Source organism: Pelodiscus sinensis, chromosome 1 (genome assembly GCF_049634645.1).
Source record: "Pelodiscus sinensis isolate JC-2024 chromosome 1, ASM4963464v1, whole genome shotgun sequence".
In the NCBI taxonomy this organism is placed as follows: domain Eukaryota; kingdom Metazoa; phylum Chordata; order Testudines; family Trionychidae; genus Pelodiscus; species Pelodiscus sinensis.
Genome location: NC_134711.1, coordinates 92828715 through 92853576, shown reverse-complemented (window position 1 = coordinate 92853576; position 24862 = coordinate 92828715). Strand labels below are relative to the sequence as shown.

At 50.5% G+C, this 24862-nt stretch overlaps 2 protein-coding genes across 5 annotated transcripts in view; one reads left to right on the top strand and one right to left on the bottom strand.

Annotated features, from left to right (window-relative positions):
* Positions 1–55: 55 nt before the first annotated feature.
* Positions 56–10909, bottom strand: RAC2 (Rac family small GTPase 2). Of its 2 annotated transcripts, none has more exons than XM_006118914.4 (7): positions 10675–10909; positions 7019–7090; positions 5277–5394; positions 3290–3352; positions 2341–2500; positions 1009–1145; positions 56–912 (listed from the first exon to the last, which is right to left on the bottom strand). In XM_006118914.4, the coding sequence occupies exons 1-6, from the start codon at positions 10707–10709 to the stop codon at positions 1015–1017; spliced, it is 579 nt and encodes a 192-aa protein (XP_006118976.1). In that variant the 5' UTR covers positions 10710–10909; the 3' UTR covers positions 56–912; positions 1009–1014. The 2 variants fall into 2 exon arrangements, with proteins under 2 accessions (XP_006118976.1, XP_006118975.1); XM_006118913.4 differs by having other exon boundaries at positions 56–373; positions 10675–10908.
* Positions 10910–18630: 7721 nt separating this feature from the next.
* CYTH4 (cytohesin 4) overlaps positions 18631–24862 on the top strand; it is a 32183-nt gene continuing 25951 nt past the window's right edge. The window contains exon 1 of one of the 3 annotated variants that reach the window (XM_075937495.1): positions 18631–19556. In XM_075937495.1, the coding sequence (XP_075793610.1) occupies positions 19538–19556 (19 nt within the window). In that variant the 5' untranslated portion in view covers positions 18631–19537. The remainder of the gene's footprint in view (positions 19557–24862) is intronic. The other 2 variants (XM_075937502.1, XM_075937521.1) reach the window with 2 other exon arrangements.

Sequence of the window (24862 nt, the reverse complement as noted above, 5' to 3'; positions counted from 1 at the left end):
TTGCCTACCCAGAAATTGACAGGAGGAACAAGGAACAAAAACCAGGACTACGTAGCACTTTAAAGACTAACAAGATGGTTTATTAGGTGAGGAGCTTTCGAGGGCCAGACCCTCTTCCTCAGATCAAATTGTGAAAGAAAATTGGCATGACCATATATGCCAAAGGGATACAATAAAAAAAATGAACACAATGAGGGAAATTGTGCAAATGGATGCACTAGTTCTACAGACCCACGCTGGTCCTTCTAGGCAGCAGAAACAAACAAGCGCTGTGACCACCAAGTAGTACCAAGGTCCAAGTGCTGAAATCTTCAATTCCTGTTGCATCGGCAGAGCCAAGTGTTGGGAGTGAGCCAAGAGGTGGGACTGGAATCTGTGCCCAGAACAAAGGGAGGCAGTTGTAAAGCCAGCTCGTACTTTCCACCCTGGCATCTCCACCCCACTAGCTGAGCTGTGGAGTGAGGAGAGAGGAGAGCCTTTTCTCTCCTTCACCTGGCCCAGATCGGCTGCAGCTCCTCCCCCTGGCCACTCTCCAGCCTCCCTGCTGCCTTGTGCACAGTGGGAAGAGCAGGGGAAGGCATGTGAAGGGGCAGATAAGCCAGGCTGCTGGTGATGGGCAGTGGGAAGTGGCCAAGCAGGACAAATGTAGGGAGAGGGACTTTTTGCAATATTCTTTGCATGGTGAGTCAATTTTTAAGGGGAGGGGATTAAGCACCCCCACCCCCACACACAAACTACTGGGTTTCCTGCTCAAAGGCAAGTTTTGGAGTCCCAATGGGAGAAGCCAGCAGCAGCAGCCTCTCTTTGGGGTAAAATTAGGAAGTACAGAAGGAAACTGGTGTGGCAGGAAGGGGAGTCCTCCACGGGGTCTTTCTTCAGGGCAGAGGGCTACCCCTGGCAGAATCAGGGTCCCTGGCAGAGAGAGAAGGGGTGAGGGGTTATCAACAGAGATCAGTCCCCTTAGGGCTGATAGCCTGGGGACGGGAAGGGAGGAGAGCCCTTTCTCACCTAACCCTAGAGGAGACTGCAGCCTCGTTTTTTTGGTCGGGTGGGCTGGGGGCAGAGAACTGCTCGGATCGCCTCGTCAAACACCGTTTTCAGGCCGCGCTGCGTCAGGGCCGAGCACTCGAGGTATTTCACAGAATCTGCCAGGAGAGAAGACAGCACCATCACTGGGGGTGGGGGAAGAGTGGTAAAAACAGAAGGCCCTGCTACTGTGAAGGGTCCTCACCCAGAAGAGACACCATCGATGAATCTCAGGGGCCGGTGCCAGCCAGAACACTCTGTCTCTGTCTGTCTGCTCCGGCCCCCCTCACTGCAGGGGCTGAGCCCCTTGTCCTCTGTAACCTACTGACCCCCCACAACACTCCTGTGCAGTAAGGCAGTGCTATCCGCCCCATGTTGCAGTCAGGAACCCCTGAGGTGCAGAGGGACTGAGGTGGCCCAGCCATGCAAAAGCTGCTTCACAGCCATGTGAGACAAATGTGATGGATCCCCAGCTCCGGTCAGGCTGTTAAGATATAAGGCCAGGTCGGTGAAGTTGAAAGCATCCCCACTCTGAGAGGGGAGAATGAGGTGGCTGTGTGGATAATGGGCTTTAGTTGGGGGGTGAGTGTTTGTGACTAGCCCCCCTTTCTCTGGAATCCCAGCTGAATACACCTTACTTCCCCCGATTCTGTGCCCCTACGTCTCCCCCTTTCTTCTCACTTAGCTGTGCCTCCGGCTGAGGGGCTACGCAAGGCCAGAAAAGTATACTGTACTGCAGAGAGAGATGAACAAAAGGCGCTCAGAGGTGAACAAAAAAGGGTGGAGCAGAGCTTGCACGAACCCCAGATCACGGGGACAGGAAGAGGAAGCAGCGGTTGGGTCTCTCGGAGACAAGTTAGAGGTTTCGTTGTCCCTCCCACTTCCGGACTTGGGGAGGAGGGCTCTGCCAGCAGAGCTGTGCTGGCTTTAACAGCAGGGACTGACCAGCTAGGAGAGGCAGGGGAGGCACCGCTGGTGGGGGACAGTGATCCTGGCTGAAAGAGGAGCAGAAAGATAGTGTGCTGAGAGTGGGATTCCCTCACAAAGGGTGTCACAGAAAGAAAAGGCCGGGCCTGCCCTTCCTGAGCCCCCAACCCTCTAGCCTGGCACATAGCCCTTGGCATTTCTTCCAGACTCCCTCAGAGCTAGGCTTCGTGACTGGTAGCAGCTCCTACACAGCTTCCTGGGATCCCATGCTCCCCTCTCCTGCCAGACCGTGCCAAGGAAGCACACACCAGGCTGCCGGCCGACACGCAACCCCTCTCTTCTCCCCCAGAAGTCTCAGCATGTTGGCCAATATGGCCTTTCACCTACCAATCTCCTTGGCCAGCGCGAGGCCCTGTGGGTACGTGATGGGCGACAACTTCTTCTCCTTCAGCTTCTCAATCGTCTCCTTATCATCACGGAGATCCAGCTTGGTGCCCACGAGGATGATGGGGGTGCTGGGGCAGTGGTGTCGCACCTCAGGGAACCACTATAGGCAGGTGGAGATCCGGGGGCAGGGTGGAGTGAGAGAAAGACACACCCACCCACACGCCAAATAAAATCAGTTTCCTCCCACGCTCTCCTATGTTGACAACTGCAGCCCAGACTCCCACCAGCTCTCCAGTGCAGTCCAGAGGCAACGCCCCTGACAAGGGAGCTCCCAGTGGGACTTTCTTCCCCCAGGAAGGCCACCAAAGAGGTGAAAGCAGAATGCTATGCAACAGCCTCAGGCTACGCCCCCCGCTGCCTCCCGTCCTTTTACATAGCAGCTGACAGTTGGGGGGTAACACTCCGTTGCCCCCCATATATTGCCCATGCATAAGAGCTGTGCCAAGTTGGTCTCAGCTGAAAGATGCCCTCTGAACTCGCAGGCTGCAGCAGGGAAAGTTGCTGGGGCCAGAGCAGTGAAAGGGCAAGAGTGGGGAAGCCCCCAGGTGGGAACGGGGAACCAAGTGTTGCCCGATCTCATGCCTTGGAGCAGCCCAGTTGGTGGATCCTAGAATCTAGCCGGGTTTGTTCATTCATTTCTCTTGGGCCGACCCAGAGGCTGTGGGAGGCCAATATTCTAGCTACTCCTGAGAGAGACACAAAGGAAAGTAGCTTGCAGGAGCCAGATAATCCATCAGCTGTTACCGCCCATGCTCACTGCACCAGCATTCCTTTTCCAAGGCCGCTGCATGTGCGTAGGGCTCTCGCTGGCTCCTTGAGCCGCATGTGGCAAGTCGGGCCCCTCTACCGCTCTACAGAGATGCTGTCACGCCAGCCGCAACGCTCTTACCTTGGCACGGACGTTTTCATAAGAGGCTGGGCTGACCAGAGAGAAGCAGATCAGGAAGACATCCTGTAAGCACACAGCAGCATTTGGGGATTAGGCTGTAGGCATCCTGTCGCATTCTGTCCAGCGTCAGAGGGGCAGGCTAGTGAAAGGTGCTGGACTGACAACCCTGGGAGCTCCTGCTCTCTTGTTATCCTCCTCCCCACCAAAAAAAAAAAAAGATGCAGCGCTGTGCACATTCCCTCCATCCCTCCCAATTGGTGCAACTCCAGCCTGACATTTGTGAGCTGCTTGGAGGGGAGAGAAGGTTGTTTGGTCTCCTGGCCAGTCAGATCTTGGTAACAACTGACATGATTAACAAGGGACTCGATCATTGATAAATGTGGCCATAGAGCTTTTGTGATGTGGACTCTGGCTCTGTGAGGAAATGGATTGACACCCCCTTGTTCATTTCCCACAGATCACCGAACAACCATCAAACGGAGGCAATTTTGGTTTCTACCAAGATGGGGCCAGATTCAAATGAGTCACTATAAATGCAGAAGGGAGACCAAGTGGGTACTCAGAACGACACCTCTCTGGCAGCTCCATCAGGACACAGCTACACTGCAGGGCAAAAGTCGAATTAAGCTACGCAACTTCAGCTGCGCCAATTGTGTAGCTGAATTTGAAATAACTTAATTCAGCTTTTGGCGCTGTCTACACAGCAGGAAGTCAAAGAAAGAACACTCTTCCTTTGACTTCCCATACTCCTCGTGAAATGAGGACTACAGGAATCGGAGTAAGAAGTCCTCCAGCTCGACTTATTATTAGTTTGAAATACTGGTTTGCTGTGTAGACGTGCACTGTGTTATTTTGGAATAATGTTAGTTATTCCAAACTAACACTGCTGTGTAGACATATCCTCAGAATGTAAACCTTAGTTAAAAAAAAACAAACCAGATGCTACGTTTCTAGCCCTTCCAAACTGTGAAGGAAACCTATTCAATGTGAACTGAAGCAGGGTTGTCTTCTTGAATCTGCAACCAGACAGCATGGCAATAGCATTGGTGTGTGTTAACTCTGAATCCTACTGATGGTCATAATGAATATAAGTAGCTATTTCACTGCTGATTGTTTTAGCAGATACATCCAGCTGTTCTGTGATTGTGGATGGAGTTTGAGCAGGATACCACCATCCCTCTCTCTCCTCACCCGTCAGACTCTGTTTAATGGTAAGAAGCTCTGTTTCATGGACCCAGAACCCTCCAGGCTCACTCTCAGGACACAATAAGACACAAAAGTCCCCATGCCTCTTTTGCAAATATGCTGAGTCATTCTACTTCTCTGAGGCTATATCTACACTGCAGCCCTTGTCTGCAAAGACAATGCAAATGAAGCACTCATTAGCATTTCTTGAACTCTCATTTGCATAGTCTCTTCCAATCCATTTCGTGGAAGAGGCTTTTATGCAAAAAAAGCAGTGTAGATAGGGCCATTTTGAGCAAAAAAAACCCCTTTTGCGCAAGAACCCTTATTCCTCAAAAAAGCAGGTATACAGGATCTTGCGCAAAAGGGGTTTTTGCCCCGTCTATACTGCGGGTTTTTTGCGCAAAAACCTCTTCTACAAAACGGATTAGAAGAGACTATGCAAATGAGAGCACGAGAAATGCTAATGAGCGCTTCATTTGCATTGTCTCTGCCAACAAAGGCTGCAGTGTAGACGTAGCCTCAGAGGGACACCTTAATTCTGAATGATACCATACAATATGTAGCTGGATCTCCAAAATATTCCCCATGCTCCTGTCATCCTTTTTGGATCCCCAGATGCACAGCAAATAAATAACAGGGGTGGGGCTTCGGGGGGCTGGTGAGCTCTCAGAGAGGGGCAAATTCGGAGAGGAACTCTAGCTCCATCACGGGCAGATAGGAGGTCCCAGTCCTCCGGCACGGGCAGGACATGTTACTAAGGGACATGAGTGGGGGAGAAAGGCACCGAGGAGTGACCCACCGTTTGAGGATAGGAGAGGGGCCTCAATCGGTCATAATCCTCCTGCCCAGCTGTATCCCACAGCCCCAGGTTTACAGGCTTGCTGTCAACCATCACGTTGGCAGAATAGTTATCGAACCTGCAACACAAAAAGAGGGAGTCGATTCCTCAAATGACAGAGAAGAGCATGCAGCGGATACGAGGCCATGGCCAGAGGCCACCTCTTCCTCGTGCACATGTTGGGGGAAAGATACACACAGTCCTGCAGTCCTCCAGGGCTCCGGGCTCATCGAGTGCCTGCATCCGCCCCACCGCAACCTCCCTCCCCATAGCCCAGCTGTCCCAAATTCCGTCCCAGCTCCAGCTTCTCCCACTGTCTGTGGGGCTCCATCCTGCCTGCGAAGCCCCAATCTCATCCTGGGAAGCTCCCCTTTCAAAGCCCTCCCCACTCTCTGCTCCAGCGCTGTGCTCCCTAAGCCTTGGTCTGCACTCTTTGGTTTTAGAAGCCAGATTGCCGTCTTCAATGGTTTCATGCCATCTGCCTTCTCTGGATCACTCTGCACCATATGGCCTGCCAAGCCCCCACTGGAACTGGTCAGGAGAGTGCCAAGGTTTGTACCCCTTCTCTTACAAACTGTGCTATGGCGGGTGGGCCAGATCCAGTCCACCAGAGTTAGCCCCTGGCAGGCTGCCACTACTGTATATACCTGTGCCTCCATAGGTATGGATGACTGTGGCTCCCACTGGCCATCCACCACTGTTCCTGGCCAATGGGAGCTGCAGGAAGCAGTGTCCTGGCCCGTGCTGCTTCCTACAGCTCCCATTGACTGGGAATGGCGATCTGCAGCCAATGAGAGCTGCAATCGCCCGTACCTGCGAAGGCGCAGGTAAATATAATGGCGGCAGCCTGCCAGGGATTAACCCTTGCAAACTGCTTTTGTTTTATTGCCCACCCCTGTCTAGTGCCTACAGCCAGGGAAGCTCTCGTGTCTTGGAGCAGAGCATCCACTGGCGCCCTGATGGGACACAGGCTCATTGACAGCTCAGAGAACAGTGCCATCCATGTGGGTGCTCCATATAGGCCTCCCAACCCGAACGTATGCAATATACCTTTCCCTCTGCAGAGAACAACCACAAGCCCTCCGTGTAAAGTGAAGGAAAGAGCCAAAAGAAAGCCCCCGTGAGGGAGCACACTGTGTGCAGGCCTTCTCTGTAACAGGCTGCCTCGGGGAACAAAATGGCTGCCTCTCTCTGCACACAGCGCAGGGGTCCTAGATACAAACCAGCTTGGCACACAGCAAGTCAAAGGCATTGCACAGCTACGCACGCCACAGCATTTGGCACACGGGAGGTGACAGTATTGCAGCACAGGCTGGCTGCTGAGGAGAGGTGACTTTTCGTGGCCAAAAGCTTGGCTTAAATTGACCATGCCAAAGGGTGAGGGCTTCAGGTGCTCCACGCTCTGCCTGCATAGTGATTTATACGCAGCTTCCCAGGATGCTTTACTTTGTAGTATAACAGCACCACTCACCTGTGTCTTCCAGGGAGCTGGACCCTAAAGGCCATTTCACAGCTGGTGAACTGAAGGCTGTGCCAATCCAGATACCAGACAGCCTCATGGCCTCCAGATGAGTTATTTTTCTAGTGTTGAGACTTGACCAAGTACTGTGGGCATAGAGAGCTGTCCCTCCCATTGACTGTGTCCCTCTGCCTGCTCGCTTGCCCTCTGCCTGGCCCCCCAGCCCTGGCTGCTGGATACTCACACAGTGGGGATGTATTCGCCTGGGAAGGCATTGGTGGTGTAGCTGATGAGGAGACAGGTTTTACCCACGGCTCTGAAAGAGATAGAAAACACACCCAGGACCTGTTACTGATGAGAGTCCTGCTGGGGAGTATCCACTTTCCCTGGTCAGAAAGCCAGACATAGCAGAGGGCTGGAGGAGAACAGAGAATCCAGATCCCCAGATCTAAACATTTCACAACCAGATGAGAGTGTAAGAGGGAAAAGGAAGGAGAGAAGATGTCACATTGTTCTAGCACCTTCTGGCCTGAAGGTTAAGGCATTTGACAGTCCTTACACTGGGATCACTTAGCTGAAATGCAGCTACTCTGGGGTGGAGCACAGCAGCTATTTATCAGTGCATGGCCATGCAGAGGTTCCCACAGGGAGTGGAGGAGTGTATGTATCCCTTGAATACAGCAGTGAAAATGTAGGGTAACAGACTGCAACTGCCCAGATGTCACCCCCCCCCAAAAGAACAGTGCCCTCTAATGCCACACTGGGACATAACGGCAGTACCAGGGAAATAACACCTGTGTCTGAGCACCGCACCAGGTTGGCTTTCCTGGGCCTACCCACACAAGCTATGTCTACACTGAAAGCTTTTGCTGGCAGAGGGCATGCTAATGAAGTGCTCATTAGCATTTGTCGCACTGTCATTTGCATATTCTCTGCTGATGCTTTTTGCGCAAGAGGTTTTTGCACAAAAACAAGCAGTGTCGACGGGTCTGTTTTGCGCAAAAAAAACCCCTTTTGCGCAAGATCCTTATACCTCCTTTTTGAGGCATAAGGATTTTACGCAAACGGAGTTTTCAGCTTAAAACGGACCCGTCGACACTGCTTGTTTTTGCACAAAAACTTCTTGCGCAAAAAGCATCGGCAGAGAATATGCAAATGACAGTGCAACCACTGCTAATGAGCGCTTCATTAGCATACCCTCTGCCGGCAAAAGCCAGCAGCGTAGACATAGCCTCATAGTCACCACACACTCCTTCCAGCTGAAATGGCACTTCCGAGCCAGGCTGCCTGCAGTGAGGCTGCTCCTGACAGTCAAAGTTCTCTTCACCCTCCTTCTCTGCACATCTCACAGAGTCATAAGGTTTAAGGTCAGAAAAGCCACCAGATCATCTACTCTGACTTCCTGTATGTCAGGGTATGTCACCACAGCAACTAGACACCTGTGGTTGGCCCATGCCAGGCTCACTGAGTCGGGCTGTTTCATTGCTAGGTAGGCTTCCGGGCTTAGGCTGGAGCCAGACTCTACAATCCTTCAGAGTGGCAGAATCCAGAGCCTGGGCTCCAGCTATCTAAACAGCAATGAAACAGCCCCACAGCAAGCAGGTTTTTCTTTGCTGTGCAGACAAACACTCCGAAGTGACTAGCACCACCACCACCCAGCTTTCAGTGGACCATGGTGGGCAGAACAGGAACACATTCTAATCACGAGAAGAAGACACTAACTAGTGTGTGAGAGACCAGGCCAAAGGCACTACAAAGAAATGCCAGGAGAGCAGGGATTTAAACCTGTGTCCCCCACAGTCAAACTGAGTGCTCCAAGGCATGTTCTCCAGAAATTTCATTGTGGACCCGAGACACCATCTCAATGCATTGACATTTTCTGTCCAAAAAAAAAAAAGTTTCATGGAAAAGTTTCCAACCATATATAGTGGAGAGCCAGGGAACCAACTATGAAGGAAAAAAGAGAGGACCAGGAATCACAGCCAAGACAAACAAGGAAAGCTAAAGGGATGTAGGGCAAGTCATTCAATCTTATCCTGCCTCTGTTTCCCCATCAGTAAAATGGAGATAACAATACTGATCTGGTGGGAGGCAGCACCATGAAGTCCTGCAAGAAGCTGATGAGAAATCAGATCTGGTTATTAGGTAAGGGAGGAAGGCTGGCTTGCTCTCTCCACACAGGATACGTGAGTCACTGCTTAGCATATGCCAATTTCATCGACAAAATCTTTCTAAGACTTTCTACCCAGCCCTAGTGTTTGCCCCTGCAAGGTGGCCTGGAGGGCAAGAGAGAGCAGGCATGAGTCACAGGGTTACAGCCCCCATTGCTGCATTGTGCAGACTCAGGAGGAATTGGAGTGCCTCTTGTGCCTCTCCCGTACATTTCCTCCTTTCTACTTTTGCTACCTTTCTCTTCTCCCTTTCCTCAATCTCTCCCACACTCTCCATCACTGTATGCCTGGCTCCAGCCTCTCAGCAGAAAGGGATGGGAGGTTTATAGGGCCAGTGAGGCTCTCCAGAGGGGAGGGAAAGCAGAGGTGTGGGGGAGGCTCTGAGGTTAGCAGAGTGCCAGTAGTGGAGGAAGTGATGGAATTAGCAGTTCTGAAGGAGAGTTACGGGTGATTGTGCTGGGGACTGATTACGGGGATACAGCCATTGAGCTATGGTGAGTTTATGGGGATAGCAGTTTTGGAGGGGGCTCTGGGCTGGTAGAGCTTTGGGGAAGAATACTGCTGTTGTGTTGGAGGTTAGCAGGGTTAAGGGACAGGAGGTGGGGGCAGTTGTGGGGTTAGTCCCAGGGTGTTTCCTGTGCGAGTTGTTTCAGGTACAGCTCCATAATCCTTAGTTTCTGATCTTTATGGTACTTTCCTGACCCATAGCAATATTTGTTTGGGGTTTTCTTTGTACTGTAGTTCTCTGCCCTTCCTCCACCCTTGCTGCCTGCCCCTGCCTCCGCCTCCGAGGTGGTTTCTAAAATTTAATCACTTGTCTGCAAACTTCCTCCTGTGGCCAGTGGGAAGGAGGAAGTGACTGTGGGGTGCAGGGCCTCTAACAATGTCACTTCATCTGCCCCAGATAACATCATCAAAACAGCTCCCCGCCTGAAACTGGCTTCACTCTGAGCGCCAGACGTGACTCCGGTCTCACAGACACTCTCCTGGGCCCTGGATGCTTGTTTCCCTGCCCAGGGGCAGCAGCCCTCTGGGTACTGCCCTGAGGAAGCTGCTGCTCTTGAAGGCCTTGGCAAGGCCACATACATGCTGCCCAAGCAGTGGATAAATCAGGTGATTATGCTATGCTCAGCTGCCTGGGTTTCATCGCCTCGCACAGCCCAGGCAGACGGAGCACATTGTGCCCCTCAGCGGCAAAAGGGAAAGGAACATCTTGCTGCTGTATCCATGGAAATTCCCCGGAGTGCCCCCTTGGACCCCCCCCCCCCTTAGAGAAGGCATGGGAACTCAGATCCACAGGAGGGGACCCACAGCGCTCTCCATTCACCACTGCCACCATGTGTCGGTGCCCTCCCCAGTCATGTGTGGTGTGGCCCAGTAGAAGGGAAACTAGTCTCCCCCACCTTATTTTAAACCTGGCTCCCCTTCCACCATCAATAGCCGCAGAGGAGGAGACACTGTAAAGGGGGCACCTTCATCTAGGGGAGAATAGCCACATAGGTTGTCTTTCAGCGGCTCTTTTCCACCTGCTCTGAAAAGTGCCCTTCCCCAACCCCGACATAATGCACAACCTCCATCACAGGCTGCCCCCTCCCCTCCCCCCATACACCCTACCTGACAGAAAAAGGGAAAGCCGTTCAGAGGAAATCGAAAGCAAAGAAGGTGACATTTCACTAAGAACCAACCTTCCCCCTTCTTGCCCCCCTCCACCACAAAAGAAGGTACATACCCATCTCCCACCACCACACACTTGATGGCCTGCATTTCTCAGGCCTCACGGAGGAGGATGGCTCCTGGGGCAGGAGAAGTCAGGCAGACTTAATGCTCTCAGGTGACCAGAGGAAAGACCTGTACAAATGTAATGTCAAACCTAGCGTGAAGGAAGCAGCAGATTGTGAGGAGGGAGGAAGTGGAAGATAGATAGAATGTTACTTAACCCTCCACGTCAGTCCCCCCTCCACCCAGTAGTTCAGGCTACAGCTAAAAAAAGGCGGGGCCTGTGCTAGTGTTAAGACTGCCGACTTTTTAATTGCTTGCCCCACCTCTTTCCCTAAAGCCCCGCCCCTCCTCTTCCTGAGACCCCGCCCCTGCTCACTGCTCTTCCGCCTCCCTCTACCACTCACTCTCCACTCCCCACCCCAGTCCCACCTCTTCTGGGACTTACCTGCTGCTCGCAGAGTGAGATTGGGAGAAGCTAAAATGCAGCCTGCCTGGGGCTCAGCAGGGATCATCCCCATAGTGAGGGGCCAGGGCAATGAGGGCACAGCAGGGCAGTGTAAATGTAAGAACAAGGCCTTTTTCTGTAGCCATGTTGTAAGGCCTAAAGCCTACAGCCCTCATCTGCAGCCAGATGGAAAGAGCAGCAGCCATTAACTAAGACGCAGGAAGTCGCATCCTCATTCCGCCCAAATTACATTAAAATAGTGGGATATGAGTGGGGCTTAACGAGAAAGTGCACAGCTGCGCTGCTTAGGGGGAGCTTCGGACCTGATCCTGCTTGGCCAACAGGAAAAGTTGATCTGTCTTACTGTAGGACTGTTAAATAGGATAGTACTGTGTGAGGCTCTTCCATGGATAAAAGACCCTGCGAACCCACAGAGTGTTAGGTTATGCCGGAGCCCATGGAAGGCTGAGGGTGGGTGCCTATAGTGGAAGGTAATTCTTGAGCCATAGAAACAGAGAAGAGTGGGTGTCCCTAGAGTGTGAGGCTGACCACATTTTATGCAAGTAACAGTTGGGGGAGGGAGGGGTGAGCAGACCGGATCCTCCTCTACTTCTTGGAGCCAGATCTGGAAGCCTGCCACTGCTCTCTATCAGGCATCAGCTACTGAGCAGAGAGCAGCGCCTCCATGTGCCTCCGGCTGCAGCTGCTGCTTTTTCCATATCCCCTCTCCCGTGGTGGAGGCCAGTTGCGGACGGCACGCTGCCAGGTTCCCTTCTCAACTATACATCCCAGCTGCAAACCAGACACCTGGCAGCCCTAATGCACCTGCAGTTTAAAAACCAGTTTCATGTCCTGATGACCTAAGCAATTTTTTCTACACCTTCTGTCCCCCTTTGAGCAGCAGGGGGTGCTGTGCTGCTTCCAGTCAGGGGTTACATTAAGGAGGAGAAGGAGGGGACAACACTCACTCATCTTTGCAAAGGGAGGGGTCCCCTTTGCATTCCGGCTTCCCCAGAGCCCCCTTTCTTTCAGGCAGGTGCAGTGAGCACTCCCTAGGCAGGGCAATCTGCTATGAGTGCAGAAGAGGAGTGGGCTCCTGACTGATTTGTTGCAGGGCCTCCCAGCCTTCCTGGTGTCAGGTGTGAGCAATAAACTCAGAGACAGCTGAACAAGGAACTTTCTTAGAATCAGGAAAGCAGCATTATCTCTGCTGCTACTCTGCTTCTCCCTCTGCATGGCTTCTGCCTCTAGAAGACCTTTCCCCGCTCTCCACTCCTGCCCAGATTGGTGCTGTGAAGAAACAACACACAGGCTACATCTATACAGCTTCCCTCTTCTGCAAAAGCTTATGCAAATGAAGCATAGATTAGCATATTGCCCCTCTTCATTTGCATAATTAATTAGGCACTGTTTTTGCACAAAAAGGCACCATGTACACAGCACCTTTTTGCACAAAACCCCCCTCTTGTGCAAGAGCCATTCTTCTTGAAAAAATGAGGAAGAACGGCTCTTGCGCAAAAACCTCTTCTGCAAAAACGGCTCCTAATTAATTATGCAAATGAAGCACAGCAATATGCTAATCTGCGATTCATTTGCATAGGCTTTTGCAGAAGAGGGAAGCTGTGTAGATGTAGCCATATATGTTCAGATATACAAGTAGGGGACCAGCAGGCACAGCCCTTGATGGAGGAAGAAGAGGTGCCCCAGCCTGAAAAGTCCTATTCATCTCCTTTCCCCTACACTAGGGGCTCTCAAACTTCATTGCACTGCAACCTCCTTCTAACAACAAAAATTACTGCACAACCCCCAGAGCAGAGATGAAAGCCTGAGCTTGCCCAAGTCTCACCACTCCACATGGGGAGCCAAAGCCTAAGGGCTTCTGCTTCAGCCGTGGGGCCCAGCCAGTCTAAGCCAGCCTTGTCAGCCCCATTAAAATGTGATCCTGACCCACAGTTTGACAACCCCTCCCTAAAGGAAGATCTATGTGTCCCAGTTACGTTCTTATATTTTGCCTGTCACTGTGGGATTGAAGGGCCTCCTTGGCTGGTTTCATACCATATGGAGTATCAGTCCATCTTAAACAGGTGACATTATTAAACAAGTCAGTTACAACTATAGGACAACCAGGCTTCCGCACAGCTTGAGTCCCAGCTTTGTCTCCTTGGTTTTCAGGGATCACCCCCTGCCTGGAACTTTATGCAATCCACAGAGACATCTAGTGGCAGAACAGCATAAATGCAAGCACACACAGATCATTACAGACTCCTTCCAGCCAATTTGCCTTGCACTCCTGAGCAGATGGCCTCCCTTCCACCCAATCAGCCCGCATTCTTCTTAACCATGGGACCCTCAGCTGGCTGGTAGGGATGTGGTTATATAACAAAAGGGGAAAGCAGCTTAATCTGGGAAACACGCACATGCCATGGATGGCCAGGCTATGAGCCATTCAGAGAAAATATAACAAACCAAATAGAGAAGGAGATAGCAGTTCACTAGCTATATAACAGGGTTGGCCAAACTTACTGACCTCTTAGCTGCATACAAAAATCTTCAGAAGTGTGAGAGCTGGGTGCACCAGCTGGGGCTCAGGGCTAGTAGTGTCTGTGGGACACGCCAGCCAGTGCGTGGGGCTACAGGCCTGCAGGGCTTGCAGTTTCAGCCACAGTCCTGCTGAAGCCCCAGCAGGTGTCTCCTGCAGAGCGGAAGGCCCAAGACCACTTTCCCCATAAGGCAGAAGCCCCTAGCTCCCCACATCCCAGTCTCATAGAATCCTAGGGCTGGAAGAGACCTCAAGAGGTCATCAAGTCCGGCCCCCTACCAAAACCAGGACCGACTCCAACTAAATTACTATGTCTACGTCTACACTGCACAGTTATTTTGGAATAAGCTACTCCAGAATAGTTATTACAAAATAGCTTATTTCAAAATAACATGTCTACACTGCAGGGAAGCCTCAAAATTAGTCCGAGGCAGGCTTCCCTAATATAGACGTGTTCTCTCAATTTAGAGCCCTAGGAGGAATAACTTAGAGTGGCTCTGGTGAGGGGCTATTTCGAAATAACAGAAGTGGAGCATCAGGTATATCTACACACAATTTTTATTTTGGGAGAAGGGTGCAAATAGCATTGCGCATTTGCATACTTTCTCCAGGGTTTTTTCTTTTTTTTGGAAGACGTTCTTCCAGTATTTAACCGCGTCTACATGTGTCTAAATTTCTAAATAAACTCCTATTTCTAAATAAAATCCTATTTCAAAAGATCCCTTATTCCTCCTACAATGAGCTTTACAGGGGTCTTTCAAAATAGGGGTTTATTTTGAAATCTGGACGCATGTAGACATGGGTAAATACCGGAAGAGCATCTTCCGAAAAAAAACCCGGAGGAAGTTTGCAAATACGCAGAGCTATTTGCATCCTTCTCCTGAAATAAAAATTGTGTGTAGACATACCCGATCTTCACATACCTTATTTCAAAATAGGTGTTATTCTTCATAGAATGAGGTTTACAGAAGTTGGAATAATGGAATTGCTGTGTAGACGCTCACATAGTTATTTTGGAATAACAGCTGTTATTCCGAAATAACATTGTTGAGTAGACACACCCAATGGATGCATCTACATTTCAGGGCTTACTGCGAAATAAACTACGCAAATTGAGCTACATTAATTGTGTATCTTATTTCGAAATAGAGAGTGTCTACACATCACTTATTCCGCCATAGAGCACTCTTCCTCCTACTTCCCTTACTCCTCGTACAATAAGGGTTACAGAAGTCGGAGTAAGAAGTCCTGTAGCTTGACAGTATTTTGACACTACTTCGAAATAACCGCCTTCTGTGTAGACATAGGCTAAGTTATTTTGGAATAGTGTTGCTGTGTAAACGTACCCTAAGTCTGGTAGGTGGAGAATGGGGTTGGGCGTGTGAGGCTCCACAAGCCACATTTTAATGGTAAAATTGCCATATACCATTCACAGGCCACGTTTTGGCCACACTGCTATCCATCCCAATATGCAAAAGAATAGAAAATATGGAAAGCAACCAGCACACTCCTCTGCAGAACAGGAAAGTTCAACAGAACCCTGGAGTCTAGAGTTTCAGCATCCTGCTCTGGTCTAGCAAACAGCTGTGAAACCCTGTGACAAAGTAGGTGTCTCCATCCCCCTCTGGTGGCAGGTCCACAGAGAAGACAACTGCCTGTTGCTGCTGCCATTAATTCCAGGGGTGGAGGACTGGGCTGTGGAGCTAAAGATCCCAGCCCTGCTGATGACAGAGCAGGTGGTGGGGACGGAAGCCAATGCAGTTCCATGGGATGAAATTATTGGCTTTTAAATGTTGAAAAAACTTAGCATATTACATCCTGAAAAATCTGCTAGAAGACCATTAAGGTTGCAAAGTCAAGCACTGCAGTGTTAAGACAGGCCAACACTCAACTAGGAGAAACTGGTGGCATCCACTGTCTGGAGACCTACTAACACAGTTGCCTGGAGTTTGGAGGCCCACAGGCGAAAAAGGCTTACAACCTAGTATCGTCAGCCAGCTGTGCTTTGCCTTCTGCCTTTCTCTAGCCACCACGGGGTGCTCTTGGCCAGGGTTTGCTGCCCTGTATGTGAGTGAGGTACACGTCTTGTTCCTCTCACAGAGTTTGAGGAAGAAGCTAAAAGGAAGAGGAAGGAATGTGGACAGGCTCATCAAGGCCTTGCTTTATTATCTCCACAGCTTAGTGACCCATGGGAGGCGGGACTGCTACTGAACCCAAAAGGGAGCAGGTGTCAGAGGGAGAAGATGGTGTTCAAAGTAGGAGGCTTTCCCAGCCTGCAAATCCCAGGGAGAGGAGAAACCTGAATTACCCCGTTGCTCCCTTTCCTGCTATGCCAGATGTCACTCTGCTCCACTGCCCAACTGTCATCCCTGCCCTTCCCTGCTACTTCAGTGTCATCCCCTGAACAGCGTCCTGTGATGTGTGGGTCTCACGCAGGGTTTCCACCCTTGTTTTGGGGGTCCTAGAAATCTCAGCTTGAATTTAATACATCTACAAACAGTAAGGGTATGTCTAGACTGCATCTATCTGTTGGCAGAGGGATGCAGATTAGGCAGGTCGATATTGCAAATGAGGCAGGGATGTAAATATCCCGTGCCTAATTTGCATAAAATGGCCGCCGCATTTTGCCAACTCAGCACTTTGTTGGCAAAAAATGGCAGTCTAGAGGGGGATCTGTCGAGAAAGCAAGCCTTTTTCGACAGGTCCTGTAAACCTCCTTGCAGGAGGCATAAGGGCTTTCTTTCTCAACAGATCCCCTTCTAGACTGCCGCTTTTTGCTGACAAAGTGCTGAGTCGGCAAAATGTGGTGGCCATTTTATGCAAATTAGGCACAGGGTATTTAAATCCCTGCCTCATTTGCAATGTTGACCTGCCTACTCTGCATCCCTCTGCTGACAGATGGATGCAGTCTAGACATACCCTATGTTTCTAGCTTTTTTCCTGATGAAAAACGGCCTTGAACATGTAAACTTGAGGAAGGGGATTTGTCACTGCTTCTTCCTAAAAATCATAGATTACTCATGATCCTCCCTCCCCCACCCCCAATTCTCTGGCTGCTTGGATTTAGCCTTGGGGTGCCTGTAGTGCACAGCTGTGGGGCTTTGGATTTTGGGTGGGACCCCAGATGCCACCTGGCCTGCTACAAGTTCACTAACCCCCAGTCCTTCAGTGCACTGGGAGATATGTCCCTTGAAAAACTGTTGTAGAGGATAAAATGTGTCAGAGGGCTAGCCCTCTAGATGGTGGTGGTTGTGCACAGAATCCACCCAAGTGACCAGGCTGTGGCTGTGCCACAGGAGGCCAAGGGTGACCTGAGGAGCTTTCCATTCTGCTTGTTTTATATAAAATGAGTCAGTTAGCTCTGAGGTTGCCCCATGGAATCAGCTTCCAAACCCTCCTCACCAATGTTCCCCAAAAGCTGGGTGCTTATGCAGCCACTCAGGAGAAATGTGAATGCTGCCCAGCTGATTAGCAGAGCGCCCACAGCTAGGTTTGTATTTCTCCTGATGGTGCATATAAAATAATTCCACACATGGATGGAAAACATTAGAGGGAGCATTAAGAACATAAGAATGGCCATACTAGGTCAGACCAAAAGTCCATCCAGCCCAGTATCCTGTCTGCCGACAGTGGCCGATGCCAGGTGCCTCAGAGGGAGTGAATCGAACAGACAATGATCAAGCGATCTGTCTCCTGCCATCCATCTCCACCCTCTGACAAACAGAGGCTAGGGACACCATTCCTTACCCATCCTGGGTAATAGCCATTTATGGACTTAACCTCCATGAATGTATCTAGTTCTCTTTTAAACCCTGTTATAGTCCTAGCCTTCACAGCCTCCTCAGGCAAGGAGTTCCATGGATTGACTATGCGCTGTGTGAAGAACTTCCATTTATTCATTTTAAACCTGCTGCCCATTAGTTTCATTTGGTGGCCCCTACTTCTTATATTATGGGAACAAGTAAATAACTTTTCCTTATTCACTTTCTCCACACCACTCATGATTTTAGAGACCTCTCTCATATCCCCCCTCAGTCTCCTCTTTTCCAAGCTGAAAAGTCCCAGTCTCTTTAATCTCTCCTCATATGGGACCCATTCCAAACCCCTAATCATTTTAGTTGCCCTTCTCTGAACCTTTTCTAATGCTAGTGTCTTTTTTTTGTGACGAGGACAATAGACGTGTACAATAGACGTGGCAACTCAATGCAAATATTACTTCAAGGGGAAGTGTTCAACCTTCCGGGGCTGGGGAAGGGGTTGCTCCCCATAACCCTAAGGCCTGCCCTGTACACAGTGAGGTGAGTAGGGGAGGCAGGAATTGGGAATATGGTTCTGCAGGCTGCTCAGGAGAGTTAATGTTATGGCAGTAGCAGGGGGTGCTCTTGGACTGAGGGGCAAGGGCACAGTTGGTGGGGGGCAGAACTGGAATAGCACAGCATGCAGCAGGGAGGTGCATAGGCAGAGCAGGGGTGCGCACAGGATGAGAATAGCAGGGAGTGCTGCAAGGCTGGAGCAAGGGGCACAGGCAGAATTGGGGGGCAGAACTGAAGACGGAGGGAGTACTGCACGTCAGGAGCGAAGTGCTCTGCCAAGGCTGGAGGGTAGGTAGAAGGGAAGCCTGTCAAACACCTGCCACGTTGCACTCAGATTCAGGAAGGGCGGTGTTGTCTTACTGGCCTCAGCCATGAGCCTGACAGAGTAAGTGAGAAGAATCCTGTGCTCAGGCCACCAGATCACTTCTACAATGAGCCCTGGGAGCCCCCTGCCCTGCAAGAGGATCTTGGAACATTGATGCCAGCTGTTGAGCTCCCCGTGGGTACAGTGCCCTTCCTCCCTTCCCCCCTCAGCGTGCGTCAGAGACATCATGTACAATAGAAGTGGCAACTCAATGCAATTATTACTTTAGGGGAAGTGTTCAACCTTCCGGGGCTGGGGGAGGGGAAGGAACAGCTTGAGACTGACAGCGCCAGTGATTAAAGTCCTCTACTTCTCTCCAGAACAGACACAGCACAGGCAGGGCCAGGGGCAAAGTTTCCACAAGGAAGGGTGCCATTCTAAGGATGAGAGGGGAGCTCACTCTCCATAGCCCAGTCAAAAATTGCTGAAGAGCCAACTCCAAATGTAGCCGGCTTGGGATAGGAAGAAAGCAGCCCAGTGGACAGAAGTTCCTCCACTGTCAGCAAGACCCGGAACACACTGATTTTGGAAATCTTGCCCACCTACCACCTATTGCTGATTTTTGGGGGAGTTCAGAGCAGGGGCTGGAGATAAACTTTTCCCCCAGCGTAACACCATCTGCTAAACAAGTTGGGTCCTTGAGTTGCCAGCTTCCTTCTTCCTCTCTCCCCAGAGCATGCTGAATCAAACCATATGAATCTCGACACCAACACCAGCTCCCCACCGCTAGCAAAGACCAAAATGGCTGCCCCAGTTAAAGCAACCCAGCTTTTACTTTTGCCAGATGGTTTCAACAAAAATACCGGACACACTCGACATTACATCACAATCTACATTACATCTTATTTAGAAAATACTGGACATTTATATTGTCTCATGTCTATTTTCTCAATTTGTTTCCCAAACAGAGACCTCAAATACTTGACTGTCCAGTTCAAAATCGGACACCTGGCAATCCTAGTGTGTCTTAGTTTGTTTTAGTTTTAGGAAGTAACTAGCAAGTTTTTGCACCATGAGTTCATCGCTGCCTTTACCAATATGAGCAATATGGGGAGGAGATGGGGGTGGAGCTGCTACAAAGCACGGTCCATGCAGCTGAGACATTTTTAGTGACAGAGTTTAAGTAACACTAGTTTTGGCAGGCACCCACAAGAGCGGGGGAGAAGAGAAACTACAACTGTTGAAAGAAGTCCCCGTTCAGCAGGTCTCAGGATGGATGATTGTCCCACCGGTAAGTCAGTCCTTTGTCTTGTTGCTGCAGGAGCTGCTAACTCACTAGGCTCTCTTAGGGCAGTGTCACCAGCTGGACTGGGGTGCTGGGGAGGGGCAGATGAGGAGTTCCCAGGATGCTCTGGGTGGGATTTACAGCGTGCAGATGTTGGGCTCTTTTCACCTCTCTCTCTCCCTCCCAGCTATAGAAGACCTGATCCAGCTCCCTGCAGATGTCACTGGGAGCCAATCCACTGACATGAATGGGACCTGGATCAAACCATTACTGAGCTTTGTACAGACAGGACATCTCTGAGGAGGAAAGTTAAAATCCCTCAAGTCAGTGACCCTCAGACTAGCTAGGTAACAAGAGGCATGGGGTATGCCTGGCCCAGACGAGGGTATCAGAGGCGCATGGTGCTTGGCTTGGGGGTCAGCAATCAGCAAGTGACTGTATACAACAGTTTCCTTTGATACAGCCTTGGTGACAGGAACAGAGGTGCAGAAGAGTGTGGTTTCATAAAATTGCAAATGACTTTGCTCCCTTGCCCCAGCTGGGACTCGTGCAAAAGCAGTGTGTGTAAATCTCCAACATTTTGCCTTGGCAGTGCATGGCATTGGTGTAAACAGGGGTACATCTAGACTACAATCCTCTTTTGAAAGAGAGCGTCTAGACTACAGCCAGTACATCTGAAAAAGCAAGCTGCTTTTTCGAAAGAGAGCACCCACGCAGTCTGGATGCTCTCTTTTGAAAAAGCACAGTTTCCGTTCAATGATGCTTTTTTTTTTGAAAGAGCTCTTTCGAAAAAAGGTGTTATTCCTCGTAAAATGAGGTTTTCCACGGTTGAAAAACTGCCATGTTCTTTCGATTTACTTTCGAAAGAAAGCGGCAGCAGTCTAGACACAGGGAAGTTTTTTAGAAAAAAGGCCACTTTAAAAAAAAAAAAAAACCCTGTAGTCTAGACATACCCTGACTGTCCATGGAGCATGGAAACAATACGTCAGCTCCCCAAGCAGAGGAGAGAGAGAATGGCTTGCACCTGCCTTCTCCCCAGCAGCTGGAAATGGGGGGAGTAGGGGAGGGAGCCCAAAAATCAGTAGCTCAGCAATAAAATCCTGGACACACTCCTGCGCACCACAGAATCACAATGGACTCCAAAAGAAGCTAGAAAGGCAGAAGTGGCAGAGAAGTGATGAGCAAGATCAAACTTATTTCCTGGTTTGGTAAGTGGAAGGAACAAGGGGCGAGCTGCCAAAGGGATTTGAGCTGGCCTACCACTGATAAGGTCACGTACCCAAGGAAAAGGTGGAGCCCAAAGCTGGTTCTCCAGCATGAAAATATGACTGCTCGAATGAAGTTAATAGCTAGTGAGAGTAACTTGATGTTATGAATATTGTTATTCTTTGTATCACAGTAGTACCTGGGGCTTCAGCCATAAACCAGGGGCCCACCGTGCTAGGTGCTGTACAAACACACAACAAAAAAAGTCCTTGTCCTAAGCAGTGGAGTCATGGTATTTCTGTGATGCACATGGATATATCCAGGTGTATGATTTTATTGATGAGCCTATTGGTCTTTGGGCTTGGTTTGACATGGGCAGATATTTGGGAAAGGGTCTTCATTGGCGGGAAATCTGCCCTGAAGCCTTTGGAGCAGAGTAAGGTACCCACCACCAGTCCCAGCCGGCCTGGGGACCCGTGCCTGGCAGGCAGTGGTGCAAAAGTCAGCTGTGCTGCCTGATGAGGAGGCATGGACAAGGGGCCCAGTGTCCCGATGGAGCGTATCCCTCAGGCAGCTGACGCTTCAGCCCAGCCCATGGCCCGACCCCCATGAAGGATGGTGTGGTGTGAATACTTCCTTGTCCTCTGCCTGGAGAGACTCCCGCTGCAGAACAGTGACCCCTGCTGGTGCTGGGCATGCCATTGGCGCCTCTCTGGGGAATCAAAAGCTTGGGGGAATCAAGTCTTTTTCTGTGGGGAAAATGTCTGACCTCCTGTCTTTTTTCATAGTCCATGGATGATTGACCAGGCAACAGGCATGGGAAGTAGGAGTGTAGGGGGTGCTGCATCACCTCCAGGTTTTAGCTGGGGCTGCTCTGCTGGCCCTGTGCCCGGAGCCTGGTGGCTGCCTCCCTGCGCCCAGGTTGCTCACAGCAGCCACCCTGTGTCTGAGGTCCTGGCTGTCAGCCCTGTGGCTCTGCTCCTGGCCCCACAGCCACCCCCAGCTCGGAGGTGGGGGAAGGCAGACAGGGATAAGGCAGATGGCTGTCAGCACTTCTGCTACTAAAAGGGTTCCTGCACCACTTTCCTGGGGGGGGGGGGGGGGGAGTGTGATTTCACCTTGTGTGTTCCTATGTGGGATAGAGCAACACTGGCAGGGTACGACACAGGGGGGAGCTCAGGGGTCTGCTGCTGCCTCTCATTGGCTGAAAACTCAGCCTCATACCAAGGCAGACCAAAGGCCTGTGTAGTTTGGGTCCTGCATTTAGCCTGGCTTTTGGTATTGCCAGCTCAGTTTTGTGGCCATTGCCACAAATGGAGGGAGGAAATTGCAGCTGCAATAGTTGGTGTCTGCAGCCGTATGCATTTAATGCTGAACCACGGTATGTGATTGTAGGTGTGACTGGCTCACATGGAGTTTTTGTGGTCCCCAATTTTGTACCACCCACACTGGAGGTTGGTTTTGAAAATACAGATCTGAGCATGTCATGGGGAGATGATAGATGCTCCTGAATCCTTTGGGGGCACTGGCTGACCGCCGCTTTGCACCTGACTTAGCCGATCCTGGTTCAATGTGGGTGAAATTCACCCCAGGCAGAGAGCCCACACATGGCCTAGGCAGTATTTGCATTTCAGTTAAATCCTCCAAATAGGGCTTAGGTGGAATTTAGCTGGTGCCTAGACTTTGTGTGCATCCTTTGTATCCACATGGACTTCACCCTAGGATTACATTGCTATGCCCAGGCTCATCTGTAAGGAATTGGAGTGGGCCAGTGGGACTATCCACTGGGACTCTCCCTTCCCACGTTCTCAGGTGCCGTTTTCTAGAAAAGCAAGAAATGAAAGAAAGGAGAATCATTGTGCTGCCGTCAGCCTTCTCTGCTGTTGGGAGAGTAGAACCCAGCTGCCTGCCTGGGATCAATGCACGTTATTATTTATTGTCACAGTGCTTGGAAGCACTAAGCATGGACCAGGGCCTCATTGTGCTAGGTGCTGACAAAAACAGAACACAGGTGGCTAGGATTTTGTAGGCAATAGAGTACCTTTTAGGTTATTTTCTCTCCTGTCCTCACCAATTTAATTCCAGAATCCAGAGCAGGCCACAAAGGACTCACACTAGCCATCTTGTGTCTTTAGCACCAAAATGCAGAAGTTGGGAATGTCTGCTAGGGTTGCACAATGAACAGGAGGTGCATTCAGGGCCTTACCCATATGCAAAATATGCAGATGCGTCGGGCCCCTGAAATTTTGGGGCACCACTGGGTCTTAATATCCACTCACCCGTCTCTTCCTGCCCCTGGCTCTGCTTCCTCCGGAGATAAGCTAGTTAACTTAAAAGTAAAAAAGCCTGCTAGACCTATTAGCAGAACACTGAACCTGTGAAAGAGACATTCAAGTGGTAACAGCCATTTAGCAAACATTTGCCAACCCTGGTATATACCACCAGTTTCTGAATTTACTGTAAAAACAAATAGTTCTATAGCACCTTAGACACCAACAAATATTTATATATATAGTATCGAGAGCTTTCGTGGGCACAACCCACTTCCTCAGATGAGCAAATGGGTTTTGCCCATGAAAGCTCATGGTACTATATATATATCTATCTATCTATATCTATATATCTATATCTATATCTATATCTATATCTATATCTATATCTATCTATCTATATATTTGTTGGTCTCTAAGGGCTACAGGACTACTTGTTTCTAAAATTACGGAGTAACGCAACTACCCCGCTGTGAGTTTACTGTGTTAGTCAACAGGACCTTAGTTTAAAATTTGCTTTACATACAGTAGAGTCCGGATTATCTGACCTTCGGTAATCCAACATTCCGCTTTATCCGACATAGCCACTCTGAGGCTGCTATGCCGCATGCAGCCTCCCCGGCTGAAGAGGCTCCAGCAGTCTCCCGTGGGTCGGAGCCTCCTGCCAGCGTTACTTCGTCCCTATCCCTGCCTGGCCCCGGCCCCTTCCCTCCCTGCAGCTCCCGAGCGCGGGCCAGGATAATGGCCCCGCTCGCTGCCCCGGTGCTCTCCTGGCGCCGCTGATGCCGCTCCTACCGGTGCCGCTTTGTCCCCAGGATCTGCAGAGAGGGAAGGGGCCGGGGCCAGGCAGGGATGGGGACCAAGCAGCGCCGGATACAATAGAGTCCCTATGATCCAACATTTTTGTTAATCCGACCACCTGTCGGTCCAGTTTAGGTGGATAATCGGGACTCTACTGTATATTCATTAGTGTGTTGCTGAAGATTATAAAATCACATCTCTAAAAATCATCCCCCTCCCAAGGCTGCTGTTGGGCAAGGGGGCACCAGTTGAATAGTCCTGTACAGGGTCCCAGAAATCCTTAGGATGTCCCTGGACACATGAGTTAAATTTACTTACTCATTAAATTACTTCCAACTGGAGTTAGGCTCCTCCCCTGCTTAAGCGCTTCTGAAAAATCCCCTAGGCACCTCTCTCCATCTTTAGGTGCCTAAATCCCTTTGTAAAGCTGGTTCACGTGCCCTTTTTTTTTTTTGCCCACTCTCATTTTTATTGCTCTTGACTACCCTGCCATGTCTGACTCTGTCTGCCTAATGCTTTCTCCCTGCCCCCATCTGTGTCTACTCTTTTTTCTTCCAGCCAAGCATGTGATTCATTTGTTTCATCAGCTGCTCCACAGCATTCACAAGAAGTGGGAGCCCTGTTATTTCCAGCCTCAGCTTGGCCACGTGGGTCAGTCAGTGCAGGCCTGCTGACTGGGACAGAGGGGAGGCAAAGGGGGAACTTGCCCCAGGGCCTGATTCAAAAGGGCCCAGAATTCCCAGGGAGGCTGTAGAATCGCCATCACTGGAGATATTTAAGAGCAGGTTAGACAGACACCTGTCAGGGGTGATCCATGAGGGCAGGGGACTGGACTCAGTGACCTCTCAAGGTCCCTTCCAGTTCTAGGATTCTATGATTCCCAGCTCTTGTGGTTGCTACTGCGGTGGCAGCAGCAACCTGAGCCTTGGGCCTTTTAAATTGCTACCAATGTGCTGGGTGGTCCACTGCGGGTAGCTGTAAGGGCTGGTGGGCAGCAGTGTAGTGCAGTGTGGCACCAAGAGCTGGCTGCCTCAG